The 27,848-nt window shown below is 37.3% G+C and overlaps 3 protein-coding genes across 3 annotated transcripts; 1 reads left to right on the top strand and 2 right to left on the bottom strand.

The window, feature by feature from the left end:
* Nucleotides 1-879: 879 nt before the first annotated feature.
* On the top strand, nucleotides 880-5,257 carry LOC101314601 (telomere repeat-binding factor 2-like). Its single transcript, XM_004288210.1, has 8 exons — nucleotides 880-1,051; nucleotides 1,205-1,267; nucleotides 1,651-1,832; nucleotides 2,045-2,256; nucleotides 3,475-3,559; nucleotides 3,970-4,053; nucleotides 4,407-4,749; nucleotides 4,959-5,257. Exons 3-8 carry the CDS (start codon nucleotides 1,683-1,685, stop codon nucleotides 4,985-4,987), a joined length of 903 nt encoding a protein of 300 aa, XP_004288258.1. The 5' UTR covers nucleotides 880-1,051; nucleotides 1,205-1,267; nucleotides 1,651-1,682; the 3' UTR covers nucleotides 4,988-5,257.
* A 188-nt stretch (nucleotides 5,258-5,445) lies between these two features.
* Nucleotides 5,446-15,867, bottom strand: LOC101314313 (pentatricopeptide repeat-containing protein At5g67570, chloroplastic-like). Its single transcript, XM_004288209.1, has 15 exons — nucleotides 15,646-15,867; nucleotides 14,267-14,348; nucleotides 14,144-14,176; nucleotides 13,865-13,986; nucleotides 13,360-13,521; nucleotides 13,071-13,161; nucleotides 9,494-9,921; nucleotides 9,220-9,411; nucleotides 8,560-8,641; nucleotides 8,285-8,473; nucleotides 8,086-8,199; nucleotides 7,789-7,882; nucleotides 7,555-7,712; nucleotides 6,673-7,110; nucleotides 5,446-6,315 (listed from the first exon to the last, which is right to left on the bottom strand). Exons 1-15 carry the CDS (start codon nucleotides 15,681-15,683, stop codon nucleotides 5,581-5,583), a joined length of 2,958 nt encoding a protein of 985 aa, XP_004288257.1. The 5' UTR covers nucleotides 15,684-15,867; the 3' UTR covers nucleotides 5,446-5,580.
* A 4,064-nt stretch (nucleotides 15,868-19,931) lies between these two features.
* Nucleotides 19,932-27,229, bottom strand: LOC101292164 (disease resistance protein At4g27190-like). Its single transcript, XM_004289303.1, has 6 exons — nucleotides 26,736-27,229; nucleotides 23,817-26,654; nucleotides 23,363-23,447; nucleotides 22,007-22,099; nucleotides 21,144-21,234; nucleotides 19,932-20,423 (listed from the first exon to the last, which is right to left on the bottom strand). The coding sequence occupies exons 1-3, from the start codon at nucleotides 27,203-27,205 to the stop codon at nucleotides 23,435-23,437; spliced, it is 3,321 nt and encodes a 1,106-aa protein (XP_004289351.1). The 5' UTR covers nucleotides 27,206-27,229; the 3' UTR covers nucleotides 19,932-20,423; nucleotides 21,144-21,234; nucleotides 22,007-22,099; nucleotides 23,363-23,434.
* Between the last annotated feature and the right edge of the window lie 619 nt (nucleotides 27,230-27,848).

Here is a 27,848-nt window from a genome sequence, read left to right as displayed (position 1 = left end):
TCACCCCTTTAGATTTTTGTATATAGAAACTCCCCATGGGTTTTGTTGAGTTTGATCTTTTTAACCCAACATGATTTTAGGGCTGTGTGAACTGTGAACCTCGCATTTGAGTTATGTCGAAGCAAATGTTCACAAAATAGATAAGAAAGCAAATCTCGAACCGGTGTCTTAAATAACTATGAGATTAGTGTACGCTAGATAAGAATTAAGACAAGGCCACACATATTTTTTAATGTGTGTAATTGTTAAGTCAATGCAGAACTGTTAAGATCACCAAACATCATATGATCGTCTTATCACCTAAGTTCTGTTAGCATTGTACAAGCAGTCTTCTAGAAATGAGTGTGGATCGACATAGTGGCCATAACTACAACAACATCATGAACTGAGATCGCAATTTGGATTCTTCGTTTCATTGTAAATCACATCGCATGCTTTAATTGTTAGAATCCATTCATGTTTATTTACAATGAAAGAAAAAGGTTACTTCTTACTTTCTTCACCAACTTTTCACATTCTAATAAACCTAAACATCTCTTTAATTCTCAAAATATCATTTGAGGTTGTGTAACTCTCTAACCTGATTGGTTCATAACTTTATATGAGTTATATGACAAACAATGGTTTCTTAATCGGTCCATCTTATTTGAACTCTTTCTTTTTTAAACTCGCTTATAAACCTATATGCGTATGCCAATACGTCACGATTTTATTGATCCGAACCACCTCATAACAATGTCACGTAAAATGTAGGGGTCAAATCGTGATTCGTAGAAAGTAAAGACCCTTTTACATTTACTATATGATGGTCCCATCCCCCACCCCCGGGGTCAGTCTGTCCATCTCTCAAAACTAGACCGGAGGACACAAATAAAAATGGAATTTCCTTCCCATTTCAGACACCAAAAAACCTGAAATCCCAAAAAAATAAAAAAATCACTGATAACCACCAAAATCCGGTTAAATTCTCAATTCTCCGACTTTCCGATTTTCCCATCAATCTCACTTCCCACATTCTCCGACGGCTTCTCACACTCTTTTCTCCGATCCGGTACTTCCTCTACTCCCAATCTCCGTCTTCCAATCTCTTTCTTCCTTTACCGGCGACTTGCAAAACCGCTCTGTTAAATTCAATGTCAAAATTCACATTGATGACAATTGCGTTCTGTATTCCGATGCGATGTTCTGGTTTTTTTGGGTGCAGGAATTGGAGATATGCCTGGTTGTATTGTGCTGCTGCTGATGTGATTTGATGTGACTTATAAAGGTGAGGACTTCAGATTCTTGTTTGGTTCTTGTGTGAATTTTGGAGTGGTAGATAGAGAAATGGGAAGAATTTGATGTGATTAGAGTGTTGAGAGCATGGAATTGAGAAATGTAAGAGACCCAGTTGGAGGTTCTTCATGTGTGTGTGTGCATATTTGAAGCTTTGTATGTTGTGCATTTTGTCGGAGTTAAAACCGGCTTCAGAAGATGAAGCATTGTGTTTTTTGTTTTGATTTTTTCGTTTAGATTGTACTTTGAAGCTGAATACATGACGTTCTTGAAGTATGCAATATAATTCAGCGGCTGAATGGTCCTTTACTGTACTCAAGGATAAAGCTTAATTGTTATTAGAGTGCTGATATGGTGTGGAATGCAAGTGTGCAGATTTTGTGCGGAAGAGTTCTGGACTTCTGTTAATGGGTGCTCCTAAGCAGAAGTGGACTCCAGAAGAAGAAGCGGCCCTTAAAGCTGGAGTACTTAAACATGGGGCAGGAAAATGGCGCACGATACTCTCGGACAAAGAGTTTGGTACTATCTTGCATCTGCGTTCCAATGTTGATCTCAAGGTATCCACTTTCAAAGCTTTAGTATATTGGGTACTTTCAAGCTATAGGAAGAAAGGGCCTTTTGATCTCTTGAGCTTGTAAACTATAATATGATTTGGATGGGTAGTAGCTCTGTGTCTTGCACCCCACTTTAGAGTTCCATCCTTAGGTTGGTTGTGAATTTACATCTTGTGTTTTGGTATATTCATGTTTGTAGTTGTTACATTGGATAGGACAAATGGAGAAACATAAATGTGACTGCAATATGGGGATCTAGGCAGAAGGCTAAGCTTGCACTCAAAAGGACCACTCCAACTCCTAAACGTGACAATAGCCCAGTGGCAGTGACAACTGCAGTCAAAAGTAATGAAGAAACTGTTGACACGAAGCCAGATGCCAGTTCGGGTGGAAAGGTGCAGACAGAGTCAAAGCCGCCAATTGCAAGGTTAGATCTTATTCTTTTTTTAATAAAACGATTAGGAATAAAGTTTTCATCATTCTATGATTTACAATTACAGGAGAATTTATGCTGGTTCTATTTCTTAGTAGTTCTTGAATTAAAGTTGGACAGTGCTGGATTATTTTATTTGGGAGAATACTATTCATACATCAATTAAATATAATACTGTATTTTGTAGTAACTTTCTGAAGTTCACTGGATTTTACCTCTCGAATTCCATACCAGACACTTTTTCTTCTTTTAGGAAATATATATCTAAGGTTCGGTTAGGATCTTCAGTTAGGGTTTGTTAGATCCTCATCTTGCATAGGGTTGTTTTTGGTTGCCAACATTGCAAACATGTGATGGGATTTCAGTGAAATACCATAGAAGAAGAGACATAATAGTCTGTTATTTAATTGAAGGTACATCCCTAGTTGTAGCTAAATGGTTCAGATACTGTTGTCTGGAGTTGTTTGGGCCTGGGGGTGATTCTTCATATATATTTTGGAGCAGTCATGTGATGGGATTGCAGTGAAATACCATAGAAGAAGAGATATAATAGTCTGTTATTTAATTGAAGGTACCTCCCTAGCTGTAGCTAAATGGTTTAGATACTGTTGTATGGAGTTGTTTGGGCCTGGGGGTGATTCTTCATATTTATTTTGGAGCAGTTTTTGTATGATACTTTTTGCATAAATCACAGATCTCTGGGTAAAACCCTAATGTTAACAGGACCCTCGTAGATGTGAGTTTGTATGACATGATATCCTATCTCTAGTTGACTAAATGCATTCCCTAGCTCACAAGTTGCAAGGCATGCTTAATATCTTAACCAAATGGTATTGGCAGTGTATATGGTGTCGAAACCCAATGACATAGGAAGATTTTCTTGCAGTGATGAACATAATCATTGTACTGTTCGCGTTAAGTAGTTCTTTGTGATAAGTGGTTACCATATCTATTCCTTTCCTTTTGCTGTTTAGTCTTTGTTTGAGCATGGTCTTTGCTAAAAGTCACTTAAGTAAGGCCCTTTCATGTGGTTTGTATATGATCCAATTTTATGATCAAGTTATTTCCTCCTCCATCCACAAAATTATTTTGCTAAAATCTGCATCTCATCATTCATTAAAAATAACCAAATAACATTTTGTTAGGTGACTGTCATCTTTTCTGGACATGGTTGTTGACTAATTCAATGGGAACTCCTCTTCTTGGCTGTAGGTTGGATCATCTTATATATGAGGCTCTTACAAATTTGAAGGAGCCAAGGGGTTCTGACAAAAACACAATCACTAAGTACATAGAGGTAATACTATGAATTTTGTTAGTTACGATGTCTGGTCACGATACAAAATTTGGAAAACAAATGATGCTTATAACAAATACTAATTTTATATTGAAGCACAAGTTTCTGTTCTTGGATGAAAATGAGGTTAAAGAAGATGGAAGGGTGATGGGGGAGAAACAGAATCATGCTTAGCTCATAACTGCTATTGTTCTTATCATATTTTTGTCAGTTTGAACACCTTTACAAGTTAAAAGCTTAAAAAGCTATATGTGAATCCCTCATTAAATCACACTCAATATTATGCGAGTCTTTTCAAAACAGTGAATGGCTAAGAATTATGTGAAGAACTCTGGTGGTCCAATTTATCATACTGTATTTGTTATGTTGCACTATTGTTAATTTTGACATTGCCATTTTCCATTTTGCAGGATCAGTATTGGGCACCATCAAACCTTAGTAAGCTACTGTCCACAAAGTTAAAGCACATGACAGCCAATGGAAAACTAGTTAAGGTAATCAATTTCATGTGGTTCAGCATCGTCTAGTTGTGTCTAAACTTGCAGAAAGTGCCCACTGAAATATTTGCAGATCTTGTGGTCACACTGAGATCTATTAATTATGGGAGATATATTTAGCTGGTAAAACTTTCACAATTGGGATTGGGCTACGTCAGGGGTTTGATCCCCAATAATACCAAATTGAATTAAGATTGATAAATTGGCATGTGTGGAATGTGTAATTTAGGTATGTTGCTGCGGAGAGAAGTTTATAATATGAGAAACATTTCAAGGAAAAGAGAATGATATATAATGATAATTCAGGATTCGATTACATTTTTATTTTTTTTTGGTTCCTGTATTTACAGGTAAAGCATAGATTCAGAATTCCACCAAGTTCAGCAACTTCAGAAAAAAGAAGAAGCTCTTCAACATTGCTCTCAGAAGGAAAGCAGAAGAATTCTACTAGAGGAGATAAAACTGTGCTCAGCATTCTTACTAAATCACAAGTTGATGCAGAGCTAACCATGATCAGGAGCATGACTGCTCAAGAGGCTGCTGCTGCTGCTGCGCAAGCAGTTGCCGAAGCAGAAGCTGCCATTGCAGCTGCTGAAGAGGCAGCACGGGAGGCAGAGGCAGCAGAAGCTGAAGCAGAAGCAGCACAAGTTTTTGCAAAGGCAGCAGTAAAAGCATTGAAATGTAGAAGACTTGGTAAAGTTCTCTTGCACGTCTCACATCACAGTGAAAATTGAAATGTTATTCTTCTTTTTATGCTAAAACACTCCATTATGTATTGGGTTCGAGGTGTTTTATGATCCTGCAAAGATTTATGTCAGTGATCCATCTTATTGAAGTTTAGTAAAACTTATCTAATGCTCCTATCAAGCTGCTTATGGTTATGTCGTTGCAAATGTTCACAGATCTTGATATGAAACTCGCACACGGGTAACTCAGTTGTTCAGCAAGAACCATGCCTGGGATGGCTTATGCTGGTGCAGCTATGTCTGCTAATGTAAATAGACTGAGCTTCTATATCTGGAGCATGGAAAATGTCTGTGATTTTCTTTTTTTCTTTTTAGTTCCAGGTATCATTTGTAAGGGAGCTTAGAGATGCCCTGATTTTCGGATATAACAATGGAGTGTATCAACAAAAGTACAAAACTAGTGGAACTAAGAGATGGGTTTCTGTGTTTTTTTTTTTTTTTGGTGAATATGTCTAGTAAATTAAGATAAATTTTGAGTGCTAGTCATGTTTTCTCCAAAAAAAAAATGGAAATTAAAATCAAACATTTTGTTATTGCAGTGCTGAGGGTTATTACAGTGCAATGATTTTTTGGTCATTCTGTCTTGCAGACGTATCCTTGGTCATAAAACAAGCACTCAATTCGTTGGGGAATTTTTTTTTTTCTTGCTATTCATATATAGAAATAATATACAAGAGTTTCTGGAAGAAAGAATACATGATTAATGATTTCCTCAAAATTATTTGCATTTTTACATATATTGGGGGAGCTGATGCATACCCGTCGATACTTTTCTTATTTACATGCCGAGTTGAAAGGGAACGAGTATCCCACCCTTTTTCCTTCGTTCCTTCCAATCTTTCATTATTTCCTTTGCTGAGGGCAGATGAGATTTGTGAGAATCATCTTTATATATCAGTGCTTCGATTTCCTCATCAATTTCTGTCGATTCTAGTCCTCCATCAGAAATATAATCCAATGGCCTGGAAACTATCTCTATATCAGCCGCAACATCTCTCCTGGTACTACTGCGGTGAGGAAATTCATTGACAGGAGCATCACTACTGTCATCAGGAGGGTCAGTGCCAGGACTCATCTTACCATTAATATATCCTAAATAATGATTTGGCGTAATGAGCCCTTCATTATCGTCAGATCCCTCATCATTATCATTTAAAGATGATACTGATACAGAATCTGAGAAGTCTCTTGATGTATAAGACCAACAGAGACTTTGCAAAGACCTTTTCAAGTTTAAGAGTGTGGCTTCCGATGTTACATCACAATGCTCTAGAGCATCCAGCAGTTTCTTTAAACCATCCTGACTGATCCCGTCTTCATTTTTCTTAAAAACATCTGTCCACTGCCTTTCACTGACTTGAAATGGGGCATAAGCCATTGTATTAACCAGAGTTGCCGCTCTCTTGTAATCATGCCGAGCTGTTGCTTGATATACCATTTCAATAAAGAACAATAGATGGGGGATTTCACCGGCTTCCAATGTTCTGTCAAATGCATGCTCTAGTAGGTACCCCTACATCAACAAAATATGCTGCATAAGTTCCAATGTTGATGACTGGACTCATCAGTGAAAAAAAATATAATGATGACATGTGAAAGGGAGAAAGAAAAACAGAACTAGACTTCAGACATAATAGTACAAACACGCACTTTGATAGATCCAATCAGAGAATAAACGGAAGAGATAACAATAGATGAAGTCATGTCCAGTATAAAGATGAAGTGATGAACTATCAATAGATATAGCTAAAACTTGAACAGACTGTTTTTTTCCCTTGATCCTAAAAGAAAAAAAAGAGTTCTATAACAACAATAAAGAGTCCCATCAATGCAAGAAAATAGAATTGATCTTTCATTTATTAACTTTTACCTTCCCAGCTCTGGATGCTTCCATGAGTATTGATGCATTTTTACTTTGATCTATTTGATATCCTGAGAGAGCCATCTCCTTGTACACATATTCAAAGTATTCCCATTGCAGAGCACTGGCAGATGCCTTGAGCATTGAGGTATATGTGTACTCATCGGGCACAAGAGAACTACCACCACCTTCCAGCGAAGGGTCAGAATCAGATTTAGCAGCCTTAGTTTCTTCAAACAATTCTTTAGCTTTGGAAAACATATCAGTGTGTCCAAAGACTTTCAACATTGTATTTATTGTCCCTATGTTAGGGCTGCAATGGTTCTTCATGTGTTCAAATATGGATACACAGTCATCAATATGTCCACCCTCCATGGAAGATTTTATCATGCCTGTGAAGGTGACCTCCAAAGGTTTAGTATTAGTTACATTTTTCATCTTCTCAACCTGCAGGCATAGTTTAAGAAACTTCAAGTTTCAAGGTAAACTTTAAAAATAATCTAGATACGTCTAGGCTTAACAGAGAAAAGAAAAACCATTTGATCCAAATGGAAATGTCCAAGCGTGACTTGTTACAATCATCACATGCTATATCCATTATTATCCAGGCCTATCGTAAAAAACGTGTACTGCAAGAAAATACTGAATTCTCTTTGCGACAACCATAGATTCATTGTTTTTTTTTTTTTTTTTTTTTTCTAGTAACCTTCATGTTAAGAAAATGATCAAACTGCATCAAAAATGATAATTGTTTAAATGATGTCAGGAAGTGCAACCAAACTTCTTTCATACTGAATCAGATGAGTAATCTTATCCATAAATATCAACTTGGTTTAAAACTTTAAAACTAAATCCCATCACTAAGCCTCTCAACTCCAGACAAAAAATTACCTGTAACAGAGCATCCTGCCACCTACCACTCTTGCAAAGGCAACAAGCTAACTCGTAATATACGCCACTAGTCCCAACCACTCCCCTTCGTTCCATGTCCCTGACTGCTTCAATAGCTTCATTCACTTTTCCTTCACACCATAAAGCTCTAACAATAACTGCAACATATTAATATGTATCATGGACTAAAACATATATCCATCTCAATATCACATGCAACTGCAAACAAACTACCTTTATAGGTAAGAGCTTTCGGAGCTTCTCCGCTTTTTTTCATTTTTCTAAATAACTCATGCACGAGGTCATACTTTCCAGATTGCAGCATTACCTTACAATAACAAGCAGATCCTATAAGGCTCAAATACAATTGTAATTTCAGATAAATAGCATTTTACTCATTGCTGAATGTACTTTCATGTTTCCAGCCTCTTGAGTTGAATTACATTTCTATATATTCATTTTGGTCGTAATGACAAAGATCTCTGCTTTTGAAGTATTATTTGCAAATATGTCTCACAATCCAGTTACTACCTCCATAGCAAGCCCATAAGTTGCTCCATTAGGTTTCAGACCACTCTTTCTCAACTGGTTAAACACCCAATATACACTCTTCCACTGATGAGATTGAACACAAGCATTCAGTATCTGCAAATAATGTAAACAAAGATATGATTACATGAAGATGCAGAATAAAGAAATAAGGAATGACAAGTGAAAAATGCTCTCTTACAGCATTATACACTACTACATCGGGTTCAAGGATAGGGTCCCAGTTGCGAAACATATTTCTATTTATTTTGACAGGTTTCTGCCTCATGCATTCAATAACTTTTAGTAATTCCTTCAGACGACCTGTTTGACCGAGTGTAACAGCAATGCTATGATAGGCAGCAATATCTGGATATATATGACAATCTCCCTGCACAACTTAAATGTGAGATTTCAACAAAAAAGGCAGTCAAAATATCAATATGAAAAATAAAGTGCAAAAGAACAAGACATTACACGCATCATGTTGAAAATGTTAAGAGCTTCCTGGGGCCTTCCTGCCTTCCCAAGAATTGCCAAAAGCTTTGTGTATACAAACCTACAATATGCATAAATTTCCAGCACGATTAAGAAGAGTAGATTAAACACTTCTCACTGTCAATTAACCAATTACAAAAGGGGAAAAAAAAAAAAAAACCTGCTTTCTGTACCAGAATAAATACAGAATTATGTCTCATCATTTTCATACATGATTTCACAGTTCTACCAAATCATGAATAGTCCACTAGAGTTTGTGTCTAAATCTAAAATTCACAGAAAACTACCGTTCCACTTAATAGGTGGATTGACAGGTTCAAATAGGTGGATTGACAGGTTCAATCCCACTGCCAGACTTTATTCATTAGGACCTTGTTACTAGGTATGGCTCCTGACCAAAACAAAAAAATCATTGCTTTTCCATCAAAGCAATACGAGAATGAATGAGTTGGGAAATTAGTCTCAAAATCTATGGAAATACTCCTGAAATGATTCATTCTTTAGTATGGCAATCTAACCTCTTCTTTGTTATTAGACTATTAAAACGACAAGACCCTTTAGAATTCCATTTTGATCGGATTTGCCTAGCTTATCGATGCATATAATTCAAGGAACATATATCAAAGTCTTCACAAATACCTGCTTTTGCAGTGTTTATTACCCCTGTCCTTATAAACCCATTCCACCACAGCCAATGCCTGCTTCCAACATTTCTTAGCAGCAAGCCCATTCAGAACCTTCAGAACCTGACCCTCACTGAACTCCAAACCCGACTGCTTCATCATCCTCGAAAGCTTCCAGTCCCTCATTGTAAACTCTGTCCCACTAAGCCTGCACCACACAAACAAACATACATTAGAACCCTAAAACCAACTAACCCCTCCTAAAACCCTACCAAAACCCCAACACAAACCTCTCAACAAGAAACTCAACCACTTCCCTCTCGCTGCGCCGCCTCTTAGGCGGGTCCCAAACCTTACTCCCCTCATCAAACCACTCCTCATTCATCTCCACATCATCCTCCAACACCCATTTCATCTCCTCCCTTTTTCGGGTTTCGAACATTTCCCTCAACTTGTTCAGCTCCTCCCTCTTCAGCTTCTCCCCACCATACTCCCCAGCACCACTCGCCAGCTCCCTGAACCCAATTCTCTCCACACCCTCCCAAGGCATCCCAACCGTCAATTCATTCTTTGATCTGACGGCTCTGGTGAATCCCCTGTACTCTGCTTTGAGGGTTTGGAAGTGGGTTTCTTCCAAAAGGGCTTGGCTTTGAGACTCGGAGAGAGGTGGGTCTTGTTGGTTGAGGCGGTTGAGTTTGCGGTTGTGTTTCTGGAGTTGCTTCTTGCGGAGAGTGTGGACGATTTTGGGAGTTGGGTGGAAGCCTTTGTTGGTGAGGCTGCTTTTGATTTGGTCAGTGTTGGGTTCGAATTTGGGGTTTGGGATTTGAGGGTGGGCTCCTTGCAGAGCTTCCATGGATGAAAGCTTTGAGCTTTGAAGAGTGTCGAGAGTTTGAAGTGGGGATTTTGCTGGGGTTTATCTAGCGCGGCAACGGAAATGAACGGTTGGTGTTGGTGTGTTGTTTCAAAAGTCCACAAGAGACTTATGTGACATTTTGGTGTTCTAAAATTTTAGTTGAAAATTTTTGGAAAATTAAGCGGTGCAATGTTATTCATTTATTTCATTATTTGATCGGGAAAAATGTTAGTCATTTTATATGTAGAAATTATCATATGTCTGTATTAATAACATCTAAAAGATGTAGATCAACACCGTATATTGAAAATCTTTGGCTTTTAATTAAAGAAATGGTTGAATTTGAAATTTGGCTAGAACAAAGAGGATCATGACAAGTTTATAAAGGGATCATACAAGATCTAGGCTGTGAAGTTGCTGTGAAGAGGATATTTGCGCAATCCGACAAGCACTATGAGAAAATCTTCATCAACGAAGTCGAGATCATAAGCCGCATAATAATAATACATAAAACACTTGGTGCAGTTTATTGGATGGTGTCATGAGCAAGGCGAATGCTTACTTGTTTATGCATACATGCCTAACAGTAGCCTTGACACGTATCTATTTGGCCCTAGAGCAACTTTGCAATGGGAGTTTAGGTATAGAATAGCTCTAGGCTTGGCCTCGGCGCTTCATTATCTACATGAGGAAGCAGAGCGGTGTGTCCTTCATAGGGACATCAAATCAGCTAACATTCTGTTGGACAACGATTTTAGCACTAAACTTGATGATTTTGGGATTGCTAAGCTTGTGGATCCACGGTTAAGGTCTCAGACTACCGGAGTAGTAGGGACTTTTGGATACATGGCTCCAGAATATGTTATTGAGGGGAGGGCAAGCAAAGAATCAGACATGTTTAGCTTTGGAGTTGTGGCCTTGGAAATTGCTTGTGGGAGAAGGACTTACCATGATGGAGAATTCCACTTACCGCTTTATAGGTGGGTTTGGCATTTGTACCTTGCAGGAAACTTGCTGGATGCAGCTGATGAGAGATTGGGTATGGATTTTGATCAAAATGAAACGGAATGCTTGTTAATTGTTGGATTATGGTGCACTCACCCCAACAACAAAGAAAGACCGAAAGCAGGACAAGTAATTAAGGTTCTCCGGCTTGAAGCGCCATTGCCAAAACTTCCACATATCATGCCTGCATACCCAACGCCTCAACCTCAGCAACAAGATCAATCTGGTTCCTCTCAGTCTCAGTTATTCTAACTTCTAGTTTCAGTACTATGGGTCGTTAAACATGTTCAACTGGCATTAAGCAGCCTTTGTAGTACTGCCTTAGATGGTGCTACAAAGTCTGCTTTGCATTTAGATGTATGTTGTTACTTTCTTCTACTGTTCCTTTTTCTTTTCTTTTTGAGAAATTTGTCTGAATGGTATACGAACTTTTAATTCTTATAAACTTTGGTATATCAAGTTTTGAAAATATCAGAACGGTATCTTATGTTTTCATCCCGACCTAAGATTCATATATATAGTCATTAAGATGACCAATTTACCCTTAAGTTTTTTCTTTTTTTTTCTTTAGTTTTTTTTATTTGTTTTCATATTCAAGAAATATTAGAAGAGGTTTTGAAATTTGATGATTTGGGTTGGCCTTTATAAACTCAAAAGAGATTGAAGAAGGGAAACATACAGAAGTTTAATCCTTATTGTTTCCGCTGATACTCAAGGATCTTGTTGTTGCCGCTGACATTTAAGGATGATTGAGATGAAAAATTGATTATTAACAAAGAGAAAGTGATGATGAATTTTTTCTCTACATTCTTAAAAATATAAAAAACCAAAAAAAGAAAATTGAAATATGAAAACAAAGAAGAAAAACTAAGAAAAAAAAAGGATAATTTAAGAGTAAATTAGTCATCTTTTTTTTAGTCTGAGGGTAAATTAGTAATTTTAATGGCATTTTAATAGCTATATATACCAATCTTAGGTCGGGAGGGAAACATGAGATATCAATCTGATATTTTTAAAACTTGATATACCAAAGTTTATAGGGAGCAGAAGTTCGTATACCATTTAGACGAATTTTTTTTTTTTTCTCTTTTGCTTCTTGTAATCTTGTTTTGTACCTACTGCTGTGGTCTAAATCATCTGGTTAAATCATTTCCGATCCCTATTAGTTTACCATTCTTTTTCAGTCAATGTGCTTTCAACGTTTTCAATCTTGGTCCCTTTGCAATCCTGTCCTCCCTCCGGTGGAAAGAATGCCGTGCAAGGAACATACACGCTACCACCAACAACCTCGTTTTGTTTAGCAGCAAGCTATTATTCCCTTTTCCCTTACTATTGACCTCAGAAAGTCTCTCCCTGAGTGGGTTACAATTGGATTCTTCTCTTTGCGGGGCATGTTATAAGCTCACAGGACTTCAGTAGTTCAGAACTTCAGATTTGAACTCCAATGAGAGCAAGAAAAAGAAGAGGGGCAGTCTTGTTCATTGGGGTCGTTGCAGCAGTTCTTTTCAGTCATTATGATGCTTTGTAAATACTGGTGGGTATAAATGAAAAGAAATTGCAATTAAGTGAAAAGAAACGTTGATCCAACTCAAGACTCAATTCCAACAGATTCACATTGCAGGTGTTGGCATAAAGTTCATATAATCAATCTCCAAGCCGAAACCAAAATTACAAAATTTTCTCTTATTGATCCCTCGTCTGCTTATCATAGGGAAAGCTAAAATGTTTGTTTTCAAATTTCCATGGATTATGAATTCCAATACTATGACATTATGAATTTAGGCAAACAACTGGGGAAGCAGGCAGATTACGATCAAAAGAACAACCCCAGAGTCTGCAATCAGAAATGATACAGGGAAAATTACACACACAAACCAATCAGCAATCAAGTTAGACCAGTCAATCCCACCACCAACAACCCTTACATGAAAAATTTGTAACATTATAGCACACAGATATCAAAACCAAAGAGAAGAAGACACTCAGCTTTTTGATTTGGAATGCTTTACAAGCCAATCAATAACCGAGTCTATGTTGGTGGAGTTCTTGCATGAGATCATGAAGCAACATACTTCTCTATCAGTAATTGACTTGAGTCCCCTGCAGAACACAATAAAATTTTCAATTCCATAACAAGAGGGCTAGTTTTCTTTCTGGGTGGCAGATTTTTTTTTTAATAATAAAAAAAAGGGATAGGCAGATATAAGTGGTTTTGAACTGTAATATAAATGTTGACAAAAAAAAAAAAAACTGTAATATAATAAATCAGAATACTACTAAAACCATGATGTGTCTTACATTTCATCAGTCAAAGCTTGTTTACTCAGAGCTCCTGGTTTATCAATCTTGTTACCCAGGATCAGCAATGGGATACCATTAAGTGAAGATTTGCTAAGCAAATCATGAAGCTCCCCTCTTGAGGTGCTCAAGTTATCAGGATCAGCAGCATCAACAACATAGCTACAGCACAGAACAAGTTAAACAACTATGTAAGTATTTACAATACATGAATCGATTGAACGCATCTGAAGTATGCCCACAAGGTGGTAAGGTTTTTCTGGGGTATTTGTGGTCAAGTTTTGCTAAGAATTTACCATACTACAACCAAACGAATCCTAGATATTTAACAAGGTATACATTTAACACATGATTTGACCACCGTCTCTTATATTTGGCAGTTCCTTTAAAAAAATGAGCATGTGGAAAATGTTTTTTTAGTTGAAAATGTAATAATTCGTGGCCATCTAGAAGATTTTCAAAGTTAAAGTCCTCCTAAAGTAGAGCTGATTAAGATAGGACGTACACTATAGCAGAAACTGCACGACAGTATCGCTCCCACATGCTACGAAACCTGGGTTGACCTCCAAGATCCCACAACTTTATTGTAACATTCCCTTTGGTTACCTTCTTCATATTGAATCCTACCTGAAAATTGAATCATATGCCCACATTGTCATTAAGTAGTTCAAATAATCATATGAAAGATAATAAGACACAAACATTGATAAGAGAGGTACAAGAATTTGGTCAAAGAATAATTGTTTACAAGAAAAGCAACATCAATTACAGCCATTTAACTCACCGTGGGGATCATGTCCTCACTGTATCCGCCAGTCTAAAACAAAAATAAAGTTTTGAATGCATCAGCCACAAGTAAACAAAAGGAACAACACACTAATTCATAGTCATTGTCCAATTTACTTACTGCAACAACATTTACAAGAGAAGTCTTTCCAGCATTCTGAAGTCCTATCAAAGATAGCTCCATTTCCTGCTTGAAAAAGAGGCTGCAATCACATGTACAATAAAGTAAGTGCAGGCAATCTGAATAGCTATTACATTGAGATCATATCAAACAAAAACAAAATATAAACAGACATTGCCAAATAACTTTGTACAACAAAGAAAAGAAAAGTTAATCTCAAGGAAAGTTATTTATATTTGCAATCACAAGTTCATAAGTTCATTGGTTCATTGGTTCATGTCGTACATTTCATTCAATGCCTCAATCACTGAGACACAAGTCTTTCACTTGATAGATTTAAAGCTCAACAAATAGAAGTTCAAAATTTCCACAATTGATGCTAGACTAAAAAGTTACCAGCTATCATTTTATCAAAATCAATACTCCCATCAGTCCCATGCATTGTGATCCTCATACTTACTAACGCAAAATGCATCACGATACACATCAGAAAGAACACCCCAACAGTAAGGGAAGAAATTCTGATTGGATTCAAAAGTAAAAAGGAAAACAAAATTGCATGTTAAGCATGCCCTAATGATCTCACAGGCGAAAGAATGAGTAAATTGTAGAGATGCAATATTGTTTGCGGATAGTAGGAAGAAGGTCTTCCATATGGCTATTCCCAATGTAGAATACATGCTGAAGACTGAAGATTTATCCCTAACTTCATATTTGCACAATTACTTCTTTTCTACAACTTCATTGGTTGTTTGCAGCTATAGACCTACTTAAAGCATTTCGGAAAGTTAGTTAAATCTAAAAGCACTAAACTAACATCATTTTGCAAGGTAAGAAATCCATGCGTCGTTGCCTTACACCAATCATTTGGCAGCTGAAATGAATCTTCTAATCAGATTTGACAACCAACTAACATCATAGGACAGCCCTCTCAATGGTTCAAGCAAAGTTCTACAAAACTCGATACCTATTTCAGCTCACAAATCCAAACCAACTAAGACAATCCCCACCATTCCCAACCAGACGGGACTATCTGCACTATCTCTACTCCACCCAACAATGCTAAATTCCGGACAGAAATACCAAAACCAAAGCAGCTAACCCAAAAACAATAACTCCACAAATATCGATTTTCTCATCAACCAATGTCAACTGAAACCGAAATACAATTGATCAATGACTCAAGAGCAGCAAAAACAACCCAAAATTCCACTCAATACTGTAGCAAACAAAATCAAAGAAGATCAGAAAAAAAACAAAACATAAAATCCCAACACAAATGTGCCAATACTGATTACAATCCAATCCCGGAAACCCCAAAATCCCAAAGTTCAAAACTGAAACTAACAAAGAAAAGAGCAATAGGAGCATATACATACCTACGGAGCCAATTGAGAAAGGCCTCCCACAAACCCATTATAGGAATCTGCAGAGAGAGGCGATACAGTGATGTGTGTATAGAGAGAGAGAAAGATCTCTCCTCCAAATCGAGAGAGCTCTCTTTTTTGGATTTGGAGAAGAAAAAAGCTTCTTCCTTTCCCTCCCTACTCTGTTCTTCTTCCTTCCTACCAATAATGAATCCACTATAAATATGATTCACATCCCCCATTTCGCATTTTCCTTTTTTGTCTTTAATCTCGGGTACCAGATCTTGACCGTTGGAGTCGGAGTGGGGCCCAGTTTGGATCGACGGTTGGAAAGGGTTAGTTAACTGGCCTATCGCTGACCGCAGGGACGAAGATTCCACTCTGTCGGAGGTCACTGTTGATGATCTTATGATTGGGTGGCCTCGTTCAACGTGGCCGCGGCGAAGTGAGAGGTGCTATTGGTCCATGTGACCAACTTCGGGTCGGACGAGTCCGATGGGCCTCTTCTTTTGCGAAATTTATTGCTGTAAAGTTGAGCCCAAACACTTGAGAGTTAATGACTTGTGGTTTGAGACTTATTACAACAAAAATCCTCGATACACATCATGTCTCAACTGATTCAGATGAAACGCGGGTGACAAAGAAAGGGGAAGGCAAATATGTCATACAACAGAATCTCTATCTCTAAGATCAAAAGAAGCAAATCTGTCAGCTACAAAATAGCAGAAAATGCAAGCTTTTTGATGTCTTACACCAGAGTCTTCATACGCGAAGGAGTAGCAGTTTTGCCCAAAATGCAATCAATAGTGAGTTAAGAATCTCCCTCTACGTCTCACTTCAGAAGTTGTAAAAATATGCAGCATTCAAACAATCTCAAAGAGTGCACAATAACTTAACTAACTTCAGTAATAATAACACTCAACCATGTTCACCCGATCACTAATTGATCAAGAAACTCATGCTCAACCATTTTTGGATTTGAATATGATAATAGGGGAGAATTTTTTTTCAAGTAAAGTTATATTGTTTTCAACCGTTTGATTTCATGATCAGTTTTGTAACCAGGTGATGAACACTAATGTAATAATACTAGTTTAGTACTTTGCATGAGTGAGGTTTTCACATTGTATTGAGCACATGTCGCATGTTAGGATGGTTAACTTATGGTCTGGCAGGCTTGTGTATATTATGATAAATTATCTTTAATTATGAAGCGTCTAATTATCTAGCATGACCTAATATGGTTGTACCATCTGTATTTGATCACTGATCAGCGATATATTTTTCTTTAAAAACTAATGCAGTCACTCAACTCACACACTTACCAAATTCTCTGAAAAACAACTAAACCATTCTGCAACATTCTACATCATATACAGTCAACGGCATACAGAATAATTATTTGGGTCATGCATTCAAAGTAGAAAATGAAAAACCAAAGAGTAGCGAGAGAGATAAAAGCCAAATCCCAAGTTCAAGACAGTGCCTTGCGGAAAGATAGGGCTTGTGTAGAAAGATGAGCAATCTCTCCAGTCTCCACTTTAGGTAACCATAAATATCGCCCCCTGATTCGTTACTTCCCTTCTTAATCCAATTCATGGCCACAAGCTATTCCTACCTTAGTCACCAAGTCAGACCAAGAATATATCCTCTTCTCCTTCCTCTGAAAGGCTAGCCAAAAGAGAAGGTTGAGTTTCTTTCATTACTTCCATATTTGCAGCAAATGCGACATACATTTGATCCAGTGAGTTCTGTCATGTCTTTCCCAAATGGGGTTCTTCTACACTTCGTTTTCTTCTTGTTCTTGGCATCTTTGCTTTCGCCGAGATTGGTTGTGCATGGGGAGAGCATCACGACGAGACCGGATCCTTTGCGGCACCTAAAGAACTACGATGGAGCTTTCAATATTCAAAGCAAGGATTACCGGGCTGTAAGTTCCAATCCAGCATTCCTAATTCAATCTAGTCAAGATACATTGTGTGTATGTCTTCACGGTACATGATGAGCATCCATCATCGTACATTGAAGTACATATAATATATATATAACATGTCAGACTGTGCGATAAAAATATTCATCATGCATGTATGTGTATGTGATTTTGATATACCGTGTGTTTTGTTCTCATATTTTCCAGTCTGCGGCATTTACAGGACTCTATGGATGCATTATCGCAGGAGTTTGGTTGCTATGCGGAATGGGATTTGCAATTTTCCTAACCTTCAAGCATCCAAACGTTGGGAATTGGCGCATTAAACACTTTCTTGATCGTCACTCTATCCTAATGTTCTTGTTGGTTCTCCTCTTTGCCCTGCTAGCCATGTACGCGCGTCTGTATCAATTTTAGTTCATATACTTGGTTATTCTATGTAGGTTCTATTTGGTTCTAAACTTCTAATCCTCTTGTACGTGATTTGATATTCAGAGTTGCATCAAGTTTGGCGCTGGCAGTAAATCGCAGCTCTATGAAAAGAGCTGAAAATTTGAAGAGAACCATATTCAACCTAGCTGAAAATGCTCGCCAAACCATCAGCAAAGTAACAAAAGCAATGAAAAAATTGGAATACATATTACTCCCTTATGACAAAGGCATGTCTTTGAGCTTGAACAAAACATCACATCAACTAGGGAAAGGATTGCGTTCGATTCAAAAATTGGCTGACAACAACAGCCATACACTTAACCAGGCAATTCAAGCCCCGTAAGTAAATTTTATTCTTTCAATCTCATCACAGCATTGCATGCAGTTCTTATCACTTTTCATTTTCTATTTTGACATTTGAATTAGATCCAATATTGAGAACTTGGTTAGTGTTTTCAAGCTGAGTTGCATTTTATACAAGATTAAAACATGGCTGTTTTCATGGGTTGCAGATACATAGCTCATCTTGTGATTGTAACGATCAACTTGGTGCTACTCGTTGTGGCATTAGGTAAACTTCCTCCATTTCTAGGATGATATTTACTCATTTGTTGCCTATTTTTGTTCTTTTGTTAATTTGAGGACCAACCCTATTTACTCACTTAGGCTTGAAAGAGCCACGGCCTTCAGCCAAAAAGAAGAATAATTACAAAACATGTCATATTAGGGTTTAACCGTTTAAGGATTAGCATAATGCTTACATACAAAAATGTAACAAAAAGTCTGTTCTTTGAATTGCTGCATAATTTGGTCAGTCCTTCTCTTGCTGCATTGGCACCCAGGATTCGTCACGTAAGTTATTTTCCACCTTCTTCACTCTCTTCTTCTTCTTCCTGCAGTTCTTGGATTATGCTACTATAATTAAGGGCTCTTTTCTTTTCTTTTCAGTGTAATCATTCTGTGCTGGATATTAACAAGTCTAGTTTGGATATTGGCTGGTTTAGATTTCTTCCTTCACAAGTGAGTAACTAATCTACTCTGTGTGACAGAAAAACAAAAGAAAAGGCCGGCCAATTCATAATTAGCATGACGAATAGCTAATTAATTTCCTTGCTGCAAAACTGAACTTACAAAATTCAATGTTATTTTAAACGTCTTATGGCACCAGCTTTGCAGATGATTCATGTTCAGCCCTAATGGAGTTCGAACGAAATGATAACAACAATACTGTAAGCTCAATCCTGCCATGCTTGGATCCAAAAAACTCAGATGCTCTGTTGGCTGAAACTGGCTCCACTATATATAATTTCATAGATATGGTAATAATAATGTATTACTAATCAACTAAGCAACCAAGTTTTAGTTCTTATTTTCATAACATATATATGAGCAGTGTAATTTTGCTTTGTGTTGCAGTTGAATTCTAAAGTAGTAGAATTTTCTAGGTTGCTTGGAATGGAAGAACAAAATGCTCATGATTTTGAACTTCTCCGTGTATGCAATCCTTTCTCCGGAGGACCTAAATTCAGCTATGAACCAAACAGTTGCCAAAATAGTCACATGACAATCGAAAAACTACCTGATGTAAGTTAATTACGGGTTTATTTGAATAACTTATTCGAAACTAATTATTTGTGTAGGAAAACATAAGTATTTTTCTAATCAACTTATGCTTATTTGATTGGATTGTCGAATTAATCCGAAGAAAATGCAGAAGCTTGATTACTACTATTGATGAAAATTCATGAGCAGGCTATTGCAGGGGTAACCTGTTACGATGACCAGGACAAGGAGGCATGCATGAGAAGTGGAAGATTCCTTCCCCATACCTATTACAATATGGCCAGTGCTTACAGCCGATCCATCCAAGAATTTCTGAATCTATATCCAGCTCTGCAGAGCCTAGCCTACTGCACATTTGTCAAGGATGGGATTTCTGAGGTCGTCAGATATCAATGCAGGCCAATTAAGCTTGCGTTTCGACTGCTATGGGCGTCCACCCTCTCCCTTGCCATTTTCATGGTGTTCTTAGTGTTACTTCTGGTGGCAAGAGCTTTACAAGAGAAGGGTAAAGACTTCACTATATTAACCAACACCATTCCCCCATAATGTACAACAGGAAAAAATAGACATTACAAGTCATTTTGAAAATACACTACATGATAGTTTTAAGTTCTTAGGATAACCTTTTCCTTTTATTTTCTTTTTTCCATCAATTGTATATAACTCTGACATGAGTATTTTCGTCACATTATATTACCGCTCAAAAATCAATTTAGTTATAAGTTGTGATATCCTAACCACCATGCAAACAGGGTCACACTAGAAACCATGGCAACATGGTCGACCCTAATGCCGATAGCCCATCAATGATAAGGAGAAAAGACCTGCTTTAAGTCGCAGAACAGGAGCTATGAGGAAGTTCCCCCTGCCAAGCACGTTAATCACATTCAGCAAGTATATATGTTGGAGAACCAAGTATCCCAAACTAAAGCTTAAGCTAATATAAAACAGGAAACCATGTCATAGCTTTACAAACAGAATATCACAGACCAAGTTAAAGACCTATTTTGATTTGTACTTGCATGATTAATATACATAGGTATTTAAAAGGAAGTGCAACAATAATGGTGAAACCATATCGCTAGGATTGTACAAGGGAGGGTAATCAGGTGCTGGCTAACTTCAGGAGCATCAATTTACCATGTTGCTACAATTTCAGCACAGAGGTGTACAATCAAATTGTATAACACCATTCATCATCTTTCCATACTTCACAACATACCTCTATTGCTCTCTAATCTTTCATTGAACAGCATTCATGTTTTTGTCTAAATTAAAATGAATTCAGCTCGATGCTTACACACATCAGTTCTTGCTTTTATTTCTGTGAAACTAAATGCATCTTTCATCTTCCAAACTTTAATGACATAATTTGCTAATTAAGCAAACTAGATTACATTTTAATGACATAATATAGGACAATGTATGCAACAAGGAAACAAGAAATTGGAATCAAAATGCTCGGAGCAATAATGTTATTAACTTATATAACAGCACATCACACACTTAGGTGCCAAAGTGCCAATAATGGAGTACTTGGACTACTACGACATTACCATTTGTTTTGGTTCCTTAACAGTTGTACCTTCATAGAAAGTAAACCTGGACACCAGACCTCCTAGCCCATGCATGATAATGAGCAAAAACCTTCTTAGGATATATGATGAAGTTACCCCCTGAAAATGAACAGCAAGTATGTTGATGACTGTGATCACACTCTAGCAAGCATATTGGAGAAGCAAATGTCCGAAAGTTAAAACCTTGAGCTAATACAAAACAGGCAAAACAATGATGAGAACATGGAATGTCTTCCAATTTGGAGGTAGACACATACAGATTTCAGAATCTAAGACAAGGAGTTTTACTTAAATTTTTAGTATAAATTGAATAAAATCATAAGGAAAAAAAAATGGCATGATTACAGCATGAACCAAGTTGCATTTTTGAGCATATAGGAATGATATATTTTGCACTCCTCAGCAATGCGTTATCCCCTGGATTACAAATTCCAGGTTTCTCCTATGTGACTAGTGACTCCAAACGTCTTACAGTGAAACTCAAACACAACCTCTTTTACTTGGACTCGCAAAAGATACAACCTTGGAATTGTTACAACTTATAACACCAATCTCCAAGTTAGAAAGTGGAGCTGCCGATATAGGACCCAGAAGCCAACAAAGCACAAACTATATAGACTTAAATCAAACCTCTAATCATCAAACCAAATCCCACAAATCCGTACACTAAGGATTTTAACTCTCTCACAATCTATAAGCAAAAAGAATATTTGGCAAATCCAAATTTCCAATCCCACAATCTATATGCAGAAATATCTGGCAAATCTATGTTTCCAATGATTATAAAGACAAAGAGGACCCAAGTAGTTCAATCATAGTGAAGAAGCATCAATAATCTTAATAGTGAAGTGAAGTGAGCGAGTCAAAGTACCTTGAGTACTCTCCAAGGTTTCTAGAATGGCTGTTAAAATCTCTTTGGCAAAACTTCTCAATTGGATTTGCAGCCTCAGCTAAATGACCAACCCTGAACACAATGAAAAAGGAGTGAATGAGTGAACTACTTCAAGAAAATTCTTTCTTTTAAGTAGCAAAACACTACTTCTTGCAGTTACAATTATCATATGAGTTGATTCTCCTAAATGTCGATTGAAGCTTCTCTTGAATGAGTTAATGACTGTAAGAAAGCTCTGTATATTCTGTTTTTAAGTGAAAATCAACCAATTCTTCTAGTGTATTAACTGAGAATTTTCCCTGTAAGTTTATCAGTCTGCCCCCCACATTCCAACATAATAAATATTTAAAAAAAGAGCTTTTAATTAATATTAATTCTGTTTTCAATTAATAATTAATTTGGTTTACAGGGATGAGACTCAGTTAACGCTTATGCATTGTGGTAGTATGACTATGACTCCAAACTTTGGATAAAGATCTTGATGTGGATGACAGAAGTTAAGAATTCAATTCACAATGCTGAGACTACTTCTCTTCAACCATCCCCATGCTAGCTGTAAACACATAACAATGACTACAGAATCATCACTCAAATGACTAGTTTCAAAATTCTAACACAATTTCTCTTCATCCCATGTCTAGCTGCAATAGCATTGATGACTAACACTTGCCGCACAAAGACTAATTTCTACAGAGATTATATATTTCATATTAGGTTTGTGTGTGTATTAATACTAATAGTACCCATTCATAGGTTACAAATTTCTGCTTCATATGCAGAGTATATTTTTCCACTTACAACCTTCAAGTCAAATAAATCGTTAATTCTTATATAAATCAAGACTGAATGAATTGACTAAAACATCATGTATGCAGTTATCTAGATTGAAATTTGTATCAAACTAGACATTTTCATATATAAATCAAGACTGAATGAATTGACTAAAACATCATGTATGCAATCTTCTAGATTTATATTTGTTTCAAACTAGACGTTTTCATATACCAGTAAATCAGTAATAACATCATGTGTGATACTGTTTTTGTTTCACAAATTAATTATCAAAATTAAAAAAGAATTGATTGATAATGACAAATGATAAAAAAATAATAATAATAAATAAAAACAAAGAATATAAGAGAAAAAAAAGAAAATTGTGGCTAAAATTTGCTTGTTGCACGGATAGTAGATTGGGAAAGCAAATGAATTATGAGAACTCCATATCCATATATGTTAGGAAAAATAACTTTTTTTATGGCATTGCAAGAAATCTACCATTCAATGAAAAGAAATAAGAAAAGAAAATCTGATCAGTGACCACACAGCATAGCATACCTGGACAAAGATTGGATACTTCCTGCTCATTGCAAGTGAGCCGGACCATTTGAGAGACTTCACGCTTGGAAACTAGATTCTCAGTCTGTTGCATCATTGGGGAAAAACAAAATATTTTATAAATTTTAACATAAAAACAACATTCTAAGGGTTTCTATAATATTGTATGTAATTTGCATTACTAGAGTAAAGAAAACAAACAATCATCATCAACGTGATGTATTATGTATAATTTTGCCTTTTTTTGTGTGCACATTATGAGGATAACAAAGAAAATAAGAATGAAGATAAAAATGCTATCTTAAATTGCTTTGTTGTGGGAGCTCAATTGTATTAAAAGATTGGGAAGAACAAAAAATGAATCACAGATATTAATTTATCAAACCATATTTTGCCCAATTGCTACCCTACAAAATACAAAAGGAAAGAACAAACCAAGTAGATATTTCAATACCTGTCACGTAGATGCTGGTACAGTTCCAGATCATTGAGTTGGACTGGGTTCAAGCTGCCAAAATAGTCAGAAGCCGAGGTTGAAAATGAAAACTGGTTTGTGCTTTTGAAGGAGCCGAAGGGATCAGAAGAGGCTGAAAATGAAAGCTTGGGGCAATCCACCACCACCAAGCGTTCCAATGAAGGACACTTAATATCAACAGTAGCACTTGGACCATACAACATAGGAAGATTCTTCAAAACCAAGTTCTTCAATTTTGGTAGAACCGTCTTCTCGTTGTTCACTGCTTCCATTACTCTTTCCAACAAAGGGCAACCGTCTACATAAAGGTCTTCCAATTGAAAGAGACACTGAGCTACATCATATCTGAACAGACTTTCCATCAAGTTGCAATAGTAAACAGTCAAGGTTTTAAGACTCTGGAACATTGCACGGGGAGCGGGACCATTACATACGCTTCTTAGTGCTTTTAGATACAACAAATGCATCTCCCTCAGTTTTGATTGTTCTGGCTCAAACTCCTCACACCCAAACACATATTCCAATTCCTTCATCCTATTTAAATATAGGTTCTCCAGATTTGGTAGTCTCTGTACAAATTTTGATATACTCTTCAAGATAAAACAATCATTCAGATGCAATACCTTCAGATTTGACAGAGACTCAGGTGGTAGCTCACCAACACACAACTCCTCAAGGTGGATCAGTTGTAGCAGATGCAACTCTTCCAAATTCTCAAACACTGGTCCTGTTTGAACTCGCCTTGTTGTGTTCATCAACTCTTTCAAGCACACATCGGAATCACTAACAGACCCACCAACTATGAGATGCTTGAGTTCATGTAACCTCCCATGGTCATATTCCATAAGAATGTCACGCATCCCATTGCAACGATCATACTCTAGCTTCTCTGTTTTCTCTGTCACGTTGATAAACCAATCAGGTAAGGTACTTATGGTTACTCCACTAAGAAACAAGGATCTTGAATTATGATCTCCTGTTCTGTATGCAGGCATGTATTCAGCGGACATGTATTCAGAGTTGGTGCATCTGCTTATGATACTTATACAAAAGTAATCCCAATCTGGTGCGGCCTCAACATTTTTAGGGATGTATTTTTCATCAGATATGCCAACCTGCAATATTTTCAAGTTTGATAAACCAGCTAACTCACCAAACCCAATATTGGTTTCTTCTCCTCGTCCCTTAGTTCCACTGTACACCATGTACAATTCTTCTAATTTATGCAACTTTGATATCACTTCAGATGGAATTGTGAACCGTTCCCAATCACGATTGACATCCAAAATCCTTAGATTGGTCAAATGTCCTATTTCTCTCGACAATTCCTTGAAAGAACATTCTCTCATGCTAAGAATTTCAAGCTTTTTCAGTGATCCCACTATGGAAATTTCAATCAATTTCTTACAAAAGTCTAAATACAAAGCTTGGAGGTTGGTGAGGAGGCTAAATGGTTGGGGTAATACAGAAATACTAGTGTTGCTAAGATCCAAGACCCTTAACTCTCTCAGATTCTGGATCAACTTTCTTGGGATCTCACTTAAATCAGCATTCCCGTTTAGCAATAGAATCTGGAGATTTGGACATACCAACTCTTTTTCGGGTAGCTTGCGAATTTTGTTCCTCATCAGTGAAATAGCAGTGCAGCCTTCATGTAATCCGCGTGGCGGCCAATCCTTTAAACCACAACCAGCTTTCACCAAAAACCAATGCCCATCTTCAGATTGTGCAATATTCAGGGCTGTATCCCGGATGACATCATGCATCTTTACACATCCTTTGTTATCGCTATCCAAGAGCAAGCTAGAACCTTTCAGGTACTTGATCACTGAATCTGCTGCTTCTCTGGCTTCTTCAATTGTTGTTTCCGCAACTTGAAACAATCCTATCCCAAATGCATACTTGAATAAGTTTTCTAGTTGGATGTCATGGTCTTCTGGGAACAGGCAACAGAGCAAGAAGCATGACTTGTGGTCTTCATTTTTCAAGTAATCATAGCTTAATCTTATACATTTGAATGCATTTTCCTCATCTTCCTCATGGTTGGGATTGACATATTGCGAATTCTCTAGTCGTACAGCTGCTTTTTTCCATTCCGCCAGATCCTTATCTCCGAGTGCCCTTGCAACTGCTATCAAAGCAATAGGTAGACCCTTACATTCTCCAGCTACCATCCTTGCTATTTTCTCAAATGCGGTGGACTCAAAAGAAATTGTTCCTGCATTTCTCAGAAACAAGTTCCAAGAATCTTTTTCTGAGAGAACCTTAAGGGCGATCTTTTCTTCGCATTTCATGGCATGACATACATTGAATCTCCTTGTGGTGAGTAGCACTTTGGACATGCACTTTTGAAGTTCCTTATAGCTGGGAATCCCTATGCTTGACAATGCTGTTCTCTCCCAAACATCGTCCACTATTATCAGGAGTTTTTCTTTTCTCATTATCTCCTTATACAACCTAGCGGCTCTTCCATCTTCTGTCTTCTCTTTTAATTCAAATCCCAACAGGTCTGCAAATGTGTCTTGAATTCTTTTCAAGTCACGGTTTTGGGACACGACAGCCATAATCCAATGATTAAAAGTACCATTTTTGCAGGCTTGTGCAGCTACATGTCTCACCATGCTTGTCTTTCCAACGCCGCCCATGCCGAAAACACCAACCGCAGTGATCTTGTCATCTGTCAGCGCCTTCACAACATCATCCATGGCTTGTTTAGTTGCTTCATATGCTTGAAAATCACCTGTGGATTCAATCGCATCAGGTGGTACTTTACTGCGGAGAGATTCCACAATGACGTCAACAAGTTCTTTGTGAGTCCTACAACCAAGAATTCAAGAATTTTTAAGGATCAAGGTAAAATACGTAGAATTAATCGAAACCAAACCGCACAATGCTTACTTGAAATCGTTTGTGTTCCACCCAGAGATATTGGCCACTTTTTGTAAATCAGCTCTCCATTGCTTCACCATCTCTAGTTCATGTCGGCCAGAGGTTTCATGCTTGGAGAAAGCTTGTTCGAAACTCTTCTTCTGATATCGAACATCAGTAGGATCGACTTGATAAAAAAGAGGCAAAATCCTGTTGTCTTCCATGGATACACAAATCTCTCTAAGCTCCTCCAAACACCAAGTAGAAGAAGCATAATTTTGCGAGAGAATTACAATTGCAAACCTTGACTCTTTGATTGCCTTTATGAGAGTGGGGGAAATAACATCCCCTACTTGAAGATCTGGATTGTCCATGAAAGTGATAATGCCGCTCCTGTTAAGCCGATCGTGTATCTCGACCGTGATCCCTTTGCGAGTGTCGGGGCCCCTGAAACTCAGAAAAACATCATACTTCCAGCCACCAGTTGATGATGAGGCCATTGATGATGATGGTTCAGCTGTTGAAGGAATAGGAACAGATGCATCAGTCTCCGATGAAAACCCAGGAAAACCCCAAATCTGAACATTAATAAAACCTCGAACCCCGTCCAAACCCCAAGCTCAATTCCTCTTTGAGTTTTAATCTTGTCCATTAATTAGATATCAAAGGTTACAATTTAACCACCTCAGCTTTTATTCATTAAATTTAAACGACAATTTCCGATACAAACGGCTCCGTTATCTCGTCTCTTCCTCCGTCAACAGATCGGGTCGGGAAAAAAAAGAGAGACCCATTCGTCTTCATATTTCAGCGTTGTGCTCTCCCTATTCTCTTCTCTGCTTCATTATCTCTTTCATTCTTTGTCTGGAGATTTCAACCGGACCACCACCAAGTCCATCTCAGTCTTCAACACCAAGACCAAGCCTTTCCCAACTGTTTGGTTTTCACAATTGGTAAATCTTAAAGATACAACCTTAGGTCTAGCATTAGCATAGGAGTAAGATGTCACCAAGATACACACAAAAAAAATGACATCAATCACTGTGAAACCCCCTAATTCTGCAAATAAAATAAACTGTCAAAGCTGACTGATCATGAAATGAAAGGGCGGGTAATCAGAGAGATGAAAAATGAGAAAATCAA

Source organism: Fragaria vesca, linkage group LG1, assembly GCF_000184155.1.
Source record: "Fragaria vesca subsp. vesca linkage group LG1, FraVesHawaii_1.0, whole genome shotgun sequence".
NCBI classification, from domain to species: domain Eukaryota; kingdom Viridiplantae; phylum Streptophyta; class Magnoliopsida; order Rosales; family Rosaceae; genus Fragaria; species Fragaria vesca.
This window is presented reverse-complemented; position numbering and strand designations above follow the sequence as displayed.

What these genes read in the sequence shown, in the direction of transcription:
- LOC101314601 (XM_004288210.1), top strand. Translation starts at nt 1,683, where the DNA reads ATGGGTGCTCCTAAGCAGAAGTGGACTCCAGAAGAAGAAGCGGCCCTT. An exon ending in GTTCCAATGTTGATCTCAAG is followed by an intron (nt 1,833 to 2,044) that starts GTATCCACTTTC and finishes TACATTGGATAG; the next exon opens with GACAAATGGAGAAACATAAA. An exon ending in TCAAAGCCGCCAATTGCAAG is followed by an intron (nt 2,257 to 3,474) that starts GTTAGATCTTAT and finishes TCTTGGCTGTAG; the next exon opens with GTTGGATCATCTTATATATG.
- LOC101314313 (XM_004288209.1), bottom strand. Translation starts at nt 15,683, where the DNA reads ATGGGTTTGTGGGAGGCCTTTCTCAATTGGCTCCGTAG. An exon ending in AATAAACACTGCAAAAGCAG is followed by an intron (nt 8,642 to 9,219) that starts GTATTTGTGAAG and finishes TGCATATTGTAG; the next exon opens with GTTTGTATACACAAAGCTTT. An exon ending in ATGTAGTAGTGTATAATGCT is followed by an intron (nt 8,200 to 8,284) that starts GTAAGAGAGCAT and finishes CATTATTTGCAG; the next exon opens with ATACTGAATGCTTGTGTTCA.
- LOC101292164 (XM_004289303.1), bottom strand. Translation starts at nt 27,205, where the DNA reads ATGGCCTCATCATCAACTGGTGGCTGGAAGTATGATGTTTTTCTGAGT. An exon ending in TGGAACACAAACGATTTCAA is followed by an intron (nt 26,655 to 26,735) that starts GTAAGCATTGTG and finishes TCTTGGTTGTAG; the next exon opens with GACTCACAAAGAACTTGTTG.